Source organism: Sus scrofa, chromosome 4, assembly GCF_054392235.1.
Source record: "Sus scrofa isolate SSC_HxYL_T2T_F1_AM1 chromosome 4, Sscrofa_HxYL_maternal_Yorkshire_Landrace_v2.0, whole genome shotgun sequence".
Taxonomy (NCBI): Eukaryota; Metazoa; Chordata; class Mammalia; order Artiodactyla; family Suidae; genus Sus; species Sus scrofa.
The window spans coordinates 103,657,356-103,668,134 of NC_139386.1; the positions used below are offsets into that span (position 1 = coordinate 103,657,356).

Consider the following 10,779-nt stretch of genomic DNA (forward strand, 5'->3'; position numbering starts at 1 on the left):
GATGGTTGTGCAGAGAGGTGCGGGGGTGGGGAGGATCTTGGCCTCTTTCTGTGCTTAAAACTGGATCTGTGACTCATCCTGTGAGTCAGTCAGCTCCACCTCCTTCCTCTGGCTGCCCCTCCCAGCAGCCTTAACTCCCGGCAGAAAACTGTAACCATACCAGGATTCTGAAAATGGAAAAACCTGATACAGCCCCTTGCCTCTCCACCCTTCCTTTCATCCCCTAAACTTCCACTGGGTGTGAGTGGGGTGATAAGAAGTGGTCCTCCTGTTACTTAACCCTCAGCCGTTGTCCCCCTTGCATCCCTGATGAGGTACTGATCCAAGTCACCCATTTTCTTTCTTTTTTTTTTTTTTTGTCTTTTTGCCTTTTCTAGGGCTGCTTTCGTAACATATGGAGGTTCCCAGGCTAGGGGTCAAATTGAAGCTGTAGCCGCTGGCCTACGCCAGAGCCGCAGCAATGCAGGATCCGAGCCGCATCTGCAACCTACACCACAGCTCACGGCAACGCCGGATCCTTAACCCACTGAGCAAGGCCAGGGATCGAACATGCAACCTCATGGTTCCTAGTCGGATTTGCTAACCACTGCGCCACGACGGGAACTCCTGAGTCACCCATCTTCTTTTCTGCCTCTAACTTTTCCCTCATTGCCCTGATTTCATTTTATTTTATTTTTTGCTACACTTGCAGCATGTGGAAGTTCCCAGGCCAGGGATTGAACCTGCACACAGCAGTGACCCGAGTTACTGCAGTGACAACACCAGATCCTTAACCCACTGCATCACAAGAGAACTCCCTCCCTTGATGGTTTTTTTCTGTATTACTCTGCTGCTCCTATACCCCAAGTATTGAAGAATAGAACAAGGCTCTTGAATGAAGGGTGGTAGGAGAAGGAAAGTGAATAATGGATTTTAATTTGTGGTACACACCTCTTCCTATTGCCACAGACCTTGAGAAGTATTTTCTTCTTCCAAGAAAGGCCCATGGAATGCAGGTGGGGGAGGAGGTGCTTGGTAGCATTTAGGACTTCTAGAATCAGGCTTCTGGGTCACCTTTCTAGCAGGTGTAGGCCTCTCTGTTTCAGATCAACTCCTTTTCACACAGTAGATTCACTATTTCCACAGCTCCAGCCAAGACAGGGAACTTTTAAAGCCGGAAGGGTGTGTGTGCTGGGAGGAGGAGAGAGTTCAGAAACTTCGGAAATCTTGGGCCCCCACCTAAGATTTGCTGCCTCTGTATGGTCTCTAAATCAATAAAACAGCAGCTCATTAACTCTTACTTTGTATTTTATTTCCTTTTTCAAATCTAGATGTAGATTTTTGCAGTCCTACTCCCAGTCACTGTCAGCTACGGTTCGGTTCCTTTACTTTCCTTCCAGTGCCCTCCCCACCCATCTTTGCTTCTTGAGTTGCAGGGATGGGATTGTTGCACTGAACAGTTTCCAGCCCTCAGCTTTCAAAGTCCTTACATGAATCTTTAATTTGGAGATCTGGTGTCTGGGCTGAAGGGAGGGCTCTTGTACCTGAAGCGGCTCTAGTTTCCAATAGGGTGTGTGTGTGTGTGTGTGTGTGTGTGTGTGTGTGTGTTTGTGTGTGTGTGTGTTTGATGGGTTAAGTGGTAAGATCTTTTCCTTGGGCCGCCCATCCCCACCCCCAAAACTTGCAAGTAAACATACCTGTACTTATGTCTGCATCCTGCAGATATTTCAATTTCTCTCCCTACTTTTCCATTGTACCCTTATGAAGTATGCTTCATGCTCTCTGGAGGATATACAAAAACACTTTAACTCACTTTCCTCCCCAATTCTTGGGCCTCCCTAGGCAACAATCTCCTGAAGGCCAATTTCCATTTATTTCTTCTCAACAGCTTTTGTTAGGTCTGTCAGGGGAGGCAGTAAGGAGAACTTAACTACTTTTATTTCCCTCCCACCCCTCCCCCTCCCCCCTTTTAAGAAAGCATAAGAAAACCAGTTTCCCAGGGAAGCCATCACTGTGAGTCCCAGGAAGTGGCCCACATGATTTCAGTTTAATACTGGAATTACTGCTCCCCTCAGTCTCCAAGCTCATTAACAGGAAGCTAATAGGATCTGGGATTAGGGTAAAGAAGGGAATCTGGGTATTTTCTCAGTTCCTCATTTTTTCCGCACCTTTCTTAGGCTCCTCCACTTCCTCTCCACCCTTCCAAAATTGTGTGTATTCCCCTTTAAGGGGCTGGGCATCTCTCCCGCCCTCTTTAGAGTCGACACCGAAGTTTCCGAGGAGCCTTCTCTGGCTGCACTGGACACACCTTTCAAAGACCCCAAATCGTGCTCCGTGCACCACAGATGCTCCTTTCCCTTGAATCCTCCCCCTGCCCCTCTCAGCTTCCCTTCTCTCAACTATCAGATTCAGCCTCTCCCCAAAGGGCTTGAGCATCCTCGCCCCTCGAGTGCTCCATCCCCGGATGGAGCCAGAGAAATGTGGTGGGGGGGCCGGGGCCAGAGTTTCAACATCGCCCCCCAGAAGGAGGAGCCAGAGATGGGGGTAAGGAGTGGAAACTTGGACTTGGGGAAGGGGGGCATTGGCAAGAGGGTGTAAATAGGGGTGATGTGGAGAAGGAGGGAGGAAAAGGATCTTGAGGAGGAGGAGGGTGTGTCTCATATCAACCTCGGTTGATGGAGCTTGGTATTTTTCAGTCTCAAGTTCATTGTCTCATTATCCATTAACCAGCCCCTCCCTTTACTATCTACCAACCCCAGTCCTGAGCTCAGTTTCCCCTGAGACTGAGTGTAGGCCGCCAAAGGTGGCTGCTGAAGTAACCCTAGACCCCAGGATTGGAGAGGCCTGGGGATTAACCCTACACTCTTCCCAGCTCTCGGGACCAAAGTCTGTCCAGGGGCGTGCAATGCCAGAGCCCAGAAGTCGTCAGCTTGGCAGTTGCCTGGCCTCTGGATGTCTCCCAGGTAATAATGCCCTTCCAATACTTCTGATCTCCAAAGACTCCTCCATATTTCGTCCTCCTCAAACCTTGTTTCAAATCTCACCACCAAGATACCTCTGCATTCCTCTCCTGGCTCAAAGTGCTTCTGCCTGAGGCTTGCTCTCCTCTCTGTCCAGGGCCGGCTACGAGCTTGAACCTTGATGGCTCGTCTTGTTTTCTTGACCCTGTTAGTCCTTTTCTCATTTACTTATTCCGTAAATATTGGAGTGACTACTATGTGTGAGGCACTGTCTAGACTCTAGAGTAAATGAATGTAAATTCTCTCCTCCTAAGCTTTCATTCTCATGGGGTGAGGGGAGGATCTTAATCTTCCCTCTTTAGATTCTCCAGTCTGAGAGGAGTGGGTGTATGCAAGTGTGGACAACGCAGGGAACAGTCATAACCTCGCTTCCATTCTTGCCCTGCAGGGGAGCAGATCCTAGCATGGGCCCCAGGGGTGAGGAAGGGGCTGGAACCTGAATTGCCAGGAACCCTGATTTGCAGCAACTTGAGGGTCACCTTCCAGCCCTGTGGATGGCAGCGGAGTCAGGTGAGATGGTTAGGGCAGTAGAAAGGACAACTTGCAGGAAGTGGGTAAGGAAGTCTAGAAGATTTCGACAAACATTACAGGAAGTGTGATAATAAGTTATGCTTAAGGGCTGTCTTCTGAGAGTATCAGGGATAGTCCATGGGGACGCTCTCCAGGGAGGCTAGAGCTGCCAAGGTAGGATATGAACGAGACTCCAGACCACTTCAGCATCAGTCATGTGCTTCCTCTAGGAGACTCCCCTGAGCAGTGAGTATGATTTTTCCCTGGCCAACATTGGACGATTAGAGGCTGGTAAGTGTGGGGGTTTGGTGAAGGGGCTCACTGGGGTATTGGGACCCCTCCTCATCCTTCCTCTGTTCTCAGAGGACAGCCTGAGTGGATGGAGTGGGATGCACTGGAAGTTCCTCCTAGAGGGACTCTGATCCAGGGCTACTCCACTCTCTAACTCTTGACTTCAGTGAATGGCCTGTCCCGAGTCCAGCTCCTCCGTCCAGGGTCCCTGCTTAAATTTGTCCCTGAGGAGATTCTGATTCATGGCCGAGACTTCCGGCTCCTCAGAATTGGTTTTGAGGCTGGAGGACTAGAGCCTCAGGCCTTTCAGGTAAGAGGCCTACAACCCAAGGACCCCACTTCCCCTTAGAGCCTTGAGATCCTTCCTTGGCAATTCCCAATAGCCCCTCTCACCATTCTCTCTGCTTCTCTCCTCAAGGAGAGGCTAAAATGTTAGTATAATGACAAGTTCCCTGGCAGCCTAGTGGATTAAGGATCTGGCATTGTCACTTCTATGGCTCTGGTTACAGCTGAGGCATGGGTTTGATCCCTGCCCAGGGAACTTCTGCATGCTGAGGGCATGGCCAGAGAGAGTATTAATGAGAGTAAGGGCCTGAACTCTAGCCCAGCTCTGCCAACCAATTATCAGCAGCTTAAATGCGGGCAAGTGTCTTCCTTTGAAAAACGGTATTTTGGATAAGATTATTCCTAGGATTCCCAGAATTATCATTTTGCGATTCTGTGGTTCGAGATGTGTCCTCCTGACCCTAGTCCCCACGACCTTTGGAAACTTCCCTCATTAGGGACTGTCTTCGGTGTTCTTCTCTATTGATGGCAGAGACAGTGGAGCAACACATGGGCCCTATTTCCTTCCTTTCACTTCTTCAGTCTGAGCCAAAGGATGGGATGTCCTTTCTTCTGCAGGTGACCATGGCCATTGTCCAAGCCAGAGCTCAGAGCAGTCAAGGCCAAAAGTATGCAGGGCTAACCCTGAGCAAGGCTGGTGAGTGAGGGTGTTTTAGGGTAGGGAAAGGGTAGGGTCTGACAACGCAGAAGGTGACTAAAGACAAAAGAGCTAAGAAGCTGTCTCTGGTTCCTCTTCTTCCACCTCTGTGCTTCCCTCCTGCCCTAGGCCAGAGTGCTGGCTCTAGAAAACCACCTATTCCCCTCTTGGAGATATCAGAAGACTGGGAGACTGAGAGGAGAAAGCAGAGGGCCAGAGGCTGGAGGGTCAGCACTGTCAATGAGAGGTTCGACATAGCCACCAGGTGATTCCCACTCCCCCAAACCCCTGCTGCCCTCCCCATTTTCCCACAGTTCTCTGATCCTCGAAAGCTAGGACTTACCTTTATTATTGGAGTTTACACAAACCCCAGCCTTCTAGCACATCCGCAAAGCCATCTCTCCCTTACCTCCTAGATCTCAAAGGTTGAGATCCCTTGGAATGATCCCCTCCTAAGCAGCTTCCTTGTAATAGCTTTGCATTATAATTGCTTGGCTCAGTGACATAACTCTCAACTTCACAGCCTCCCCCGTTACTTCTGGGTCCCTAACCGAACTCTGGACAGTGAGGTCAGGAGAGCATTTGGCCACTTCCATCAGGGCCGTGGACCGGTCAGTGTGAGGGTCAGGGTAATGGTTGGGGATTAGAAGGTCATGGGGGGCCAGAGGTCATTGTGGAGGGAGGGGATGTCTGCGAGGTCAGTGTAGGGGGAAGGGTAGAGTGGAGATAGGTGTTTCTCCCTCAGTGATCCTTCTCTCATCCATGTGAAGCGCCTGACCTGGCATCACCCTGGAGGCAGTGATCTTCTCCGCTGCGGTGGCTTCTATACAGCCAGTGACCCTAACAAGGAGGATATCAGGTGAGGGAAGGTCTGATGAGAAGAATCAAGGGTCAGATGTTCAGGGCAGACACCTCCCCTTACTTTCTGACACCCCACTTCCAGGGCAGTGGAAACGATGCTCCAGGCCGGGCATTCAGACGTTGTCCTTGTAGACACTCTGGATGAGCTGCCTAGTCTTGCAGATGTCCAACTTGCCCATCTGAGGCTGAGAGCCCTCTGTCTGCCTGGTGAGATAAACTTTGACCTCTTGTTCTCACCCCTAGGTCTGCTGACCCTAACCTGGTTTACCCTTTTGCCTATTATAGATGAATACCCCTTCAGCCCAATGATTCTTAGTTTTATACTCAACTCCCATCTCCCACAGACTCACTGATTTCCTGTATTCCTGACCCCAATGAATTCTTTAACAGCTTTACTGAAATATAATTTACATACCATAAAATTTGCCCTTCACCCATCTTAAGGGTATGAGTCAATACATTTTATTGTATTTAGCCATTTAGGTTCTCATTCCTATCCCCAGACTTAAGCAAACACCACCCAACTTACTATTGACCCTCCTTAATCCCTGATCCTGAATCCCCAGTTCTCCTGATCTCTTTGCCCTTCTGACTCCTTTACTCTCTCTCTCAGATTCATCTGTAGCTGAGGATAAATGGCTTTCAGCTCTGGAAGGAACACGATGGTTGGACTATGTCAGGTACTCCTTTTTTTCTAGCCATGATTTATAATTTAACCCTCCCCAACCTTCTTCTGTTAACTTGGATGCCTAAATGTTCTTCCATTAACTTTTTTCCTTGGTTTCTCAGACTGTTCTTTGTTGCTCTTATACGGAGAAGGGGCAGGATTTGGGAGTCTGCTTCTATTGCATCCCATGACCCATCATTCCCCCCAGGCTTATTGTTTTTCCCTCCTCATCTGGCCCCCAGGTCTTGTCTTCGAAAAGCCAGTGATATCTCAGTCTTAGTGACATCCAGGGTTCGCTCTGTAGTACTTCAAGGTGAGTTTCTTGGGCCAGCCCACTCCTTTCCTTGCTGTTTTCTTTTCCCACCTGACTGGATTCTGCTCAGGGAGACTTGTAAAGCTTCCTTGTCCCCTTCCAATGCTAGCATCCGCCTCCTTTTGAACTACCCATCCACTCTAGCTCATCCTTCAGTGCTACCTCTGCTTCCCCACTAAGCTTGTCATCCCTAACAGGAGGGTTCTCAGCCCTCTGTTCCCATCCTTCCACCAGTGGATGGGGCTTGAGGTTGGGGTGGGAAGGATATTGTGGAAGCTGGTTTGACATTTATGGTTCTGCTTCCTAGTTGTGGAGCTGGGTATTTCTATCCAGGCAGAGTGTATGAAGTGAATCATTCAAGGTCTTTGTTTTCTCTTCACTTCTGTGTGCCCTCTCAATCCTACCTACACCAAACTTTTCCCCTCTGTGCCTCTCACTTCTTCTTGCCATGTTTCCTTTTCTCACTCTCTTCTGCCCTAGTTTCTTGGCCCTTCCTTCTTTGTCCCTCTCCCTCTATCACCCAGAGCGCGGTGATCGTGATTTCAATGGCCTCCTCTCTTCACTCGTCCAGCTGCTTTCATCCCCTGAAGCCCGAACACTGCTTGGCTTCCAATCACTAGTGCAGCGAGAGTGGGTGGCGGCTGGACATCCCTTCCTGACCCGACTTGGGGGAACTGGGGCCAGTGAAGAGGTGAGAACATTTGGGGAGAGTATACTAAAGAAGTAAGGAGATGGAAAAAAACAAAAAAAAAAAAAAAGAAGAAGAAGTAAGGAGATGAGAAAATTCTATAGTGTAGCTCGTTGGAGGTGAATTAGGTCCAAAGGGTTCTAAGGCTGGGCTGAGCTTGAAGAGAGACCCAGATGAGTGAGGGACCACAACCCCCTTATCTGAACTGAGATTTTCATTCTCCGACCTCCTTAGTGTCCCCTTGTTGCCCTGTTATTTTGCCATCTTCCCCCTTTAGGTCCCCATAATTCCTTCCAACCTCTTAATTTCCCTCTTCTCAGGCCCCAGTGTTTCTCCTCTTCCTTGATTGCGTCTGGCAGCTCCTCCAGCAATTTCCAGCTGAGTTTGAATTCTCTGAGTTCTTCCTGCTTGCTCTTCATGACAGTGTCAGGGTTCCTGACACCCTAACATTCTTGAGAGACAGTCCCTGGGAACGTGGAAAGCAAAGCGGACAGGTCAGTGACATCCTTTTTTGACCTGTTTCTTTTTCCCCATTAACACATACTCTCTGAAGTTTAGTGTTTATTATGCAAAGTGCAGTCTGTGGTGGGGAAAGTGGGGAGGCTGTTGCTCATTTCCAGGCCTAGACTTTCACCCTGATTCTTAGAGAAGAGATGAGAGTTTCATGATTTCTCTCTACACCTGGGAGAAAAATGATATATTTTGTTTGTTTAACCATCCTTTTTCTTGTTTCCTCTATCTAGATCAACACCTATACACAAGTCTATACTGCAGGCTACTCCCAGCCCCCCGCTGGGAACTCTATAAACCCACAGCTGTCTGTCTGGGACTGGGATTTACGCTATAGCAATGAACAGATACTACAATTCCATAATCCTGGCTATGACCCGGAACACTGCCCAGATTCTTGGCTCCCTAGACAGCAGGTAAAGTGTCTAAAGTTCCTAAATTCCTTCGACTTTCTCACAGGCTCATCCTACTAACGGGGAGAAGTGGAAAGACAGTGAGTTCCTCACTCTTTTTCTGTAACTGTCACATACAGTCCCTGACTGTCCTTAGGAAGACAGAAATCCTTCACGAAAGGCATCTTTTCTATCCTTCTCATCTTCATTACTCTTCCTATCTCACACATACATTTTTATGTCTCCCTAAATCAGCTTTCATCAATCCTGAGGCCTAGTTTGTAGCCTAATGAGACTGGATAAAGAGTTCTCGGGGGAGGCTTATGGTTTGCTCACTCATGCAGTGTTGAGTAGATGGCAGATGGACATTCCTTCCTGACCCAGTTTGGGGAAACTGGGGTCATCAAGTTTCTAGGTTGCCAGTTGATTTTCCTTTCCTCCTTAGCCAAGCTTCATGGTTCCTGGACCCCCTACTTCTGTGTGGCTCTTCTCTAGAGGGGCTTTGACCCCCCTGAATCAGCTGTGTCCTTGGCGGGACAGTCCCTCTCTGCTGGCAGTCTCTTCCCGCTGGCTCCCTCGACCGGCTAGCTCCTCTGAAAGCCTGGCTGATCAGGAGTGGGGACTCCCCTCACATTGGGGAGCTTGCCCTTTACCCTCAGGACTACTGCTGCCTGGATATCTGGGACCCCAGATCAGGCTCTGGAGACGCTGCTACCTGAGGGGAAGGCCTGAGGTCCAGGTAAGAAGGCAAGACAGTGACTGGGAGTGGGAGAAGGGGCTTGACTGCTGACCCAAATGTCCTAGAAGAAACCAGATGTTTCCAGAAGTTGGAAAGGCAGTGGGCTGGGGATTGGGAAGTGAGGTACCATTCCTGTTGGGATCAAAGTGGAGAGGTATGGGAGTGTGGGGGACATGCTTGTGGCTTATATCAAGTGGAACCTAAGGCATAGTTGGAGTAGGAAAGAATTAAGGATGCCAGAAGTAGCAGACAGAACTTAGAAGCAGAGCTAGAGCTGCAATAATAGTCCTCTCTGCCTCACTTACCCCCTCCCCAGATGGGCCTCTCAGCTCCCACAATCGCTGGCCTCCAGGATGAGCTATCCCATCTTCAGGAGTTATTAAGGAAATGGACACCAAGAATATCTCCTGAGGATCACTCCAAGAAAAGAGATCCAAATACCATTCTCTCCCAATCCCACTGAAATTGCTGGCTCTCTCATGGGCGGGGCAGAGAGTGGTCTGGGGTGAGGGAGAATTCTGTCTAATCCTTCAAATCTTATATGGTTTTACTCCCTCAGCTTTCATATGCCAGCCTTTAAACAAGCTCACTGACTTGAGTTTCCATAGCTGATAGGTGGCTAACCTTATCCAACTCTAACCCTATCCTTCTTGGTTTAAATAGTTTCTTGTGACCTGAAGAATTAAAGAAACAAAACCAACAAAACCAATCCGGAATATGATTGCCCTTTTTTCATGCATTCCAACCCTTTTGGATGGAAATTTTGGATACTGAGCTGGTAAATTGTGAGGTCAGAGAAATCATTTGTCAGTGCCAACAAGATGGCCTACAGACCTCCTTCTCACCTCCCCCTGCTGCTCCTTTGATTCCAATTTCTATTTCTTCCCTTAAAGTTTTCTCTGGGTGTGGTGTGGCTATGGGAGACACCCAGTCTTTTCCAATTGTATATTTTTGTAACAGCATTTCTATTTAAGGAGTTCATTAAATCACAGTATTTATACACACGCTGGCATTGTTTCTTGTGTCTGAATAAAGGAACCTAGGTAAGATAGTGATGGTGTGACTCAAGAGAGGAAGATACAGACCGAATTACTGCTAAGGAAATAAGGGGATGGTTCAGGTGAAGCTCTGCAGAATTCATAGTTTGGGTTCTCCCTGTGGTGCTGATGTGGCAAAAACAGACCCAGACGTTGTTGTTGGGGCTGGGGTGTGCTCTGGGGGTTGAGACCAAAGCCTCTGGGCTTCAGTGTTAACCACTCTTCAGCGCTGGTCACACACACTCCCATCTCTGAGCCTCTAGTTCCCGTCACCCCCAATGCAACACTGACTAGGCAAGCTCAACGTCACTCCAGCTCAGACATTCCGCAATCCCTTCCCTGAGGAAAAATGAAAGCCCAGGCCAGGACTATGGGGCCCCATCTGTCCAAAGGCTGCGGGCTGGGGTGGACAGCTGCCTCCACGCCTTGGGCAGCAGACCCTTCTCTGGGAATCAAAGGAAGCCACAAAATATACGAAAAATATTGTTCTCTTAGCTCCTGAATTGACATTTTTGGGAGCAGCGTGATCCTTTAACTTCAAGCACTGCCTTAGGGCGTTTGAGAGATTCCGATCCGCGTTCCCCGCCCTAACCTGTCAGAGCGGCACTTCAACACAAGACCAAAGACCGCGGAACACGGTAACACCAATCACTTCAAGTCTCAGCCGCTCCTAAAATGGCCGCGGCCGCTTCCGGCCCCTCCCCTGCATAGGCCCCGCCCACCGCATCTACGTCCGCCTTCGCCCCGGAAGTGGAAGTAGTACTGCGGTCAGGAGGCGGTATCGCTGCCT

The 10,779-nt window shown here is 49.1% G+C and overlaps 1 protein-coding gene across 1 annotated transcript; it reads left to right on the forward strand.

Annotated features, from left to right (window-relative positions):
• The first annotated feature begins 2,301 nt into the window (after positions 1–2,301).
• MTMR11 (myotubularin related protein 11) lies at positions 2,302–9,956 on the forward strand. The gene is given in 17 exon segments (NM_001243446.1): positions 2,302–2,523; positions 2,852–2,942; positions 3,388–3,509; positions 3,740–3,800; positions 3,968–4,110; positions 4,704–4,782; positions 4,912–5,047; positions 5,306–5,393; positions 5,553–5,641; positions 5,726–5,850; positions 6,257–6,323; positions 6,553–6,623; positions 7,148–7,314; positions 7,632–7,805; positions 8,055–8,237; positions 8,659–8,952; positions 9,269–9,956. Coding segments are annotated over 17 exon segments (2,103 nt in total). The 5' UTR covers positions 2,302–2,457; the 3' UTR covers positions 9,416–9,956.
• The last annotated feature ends 823 nt before the right edge of the window (positions 9,957–10,779 follow it).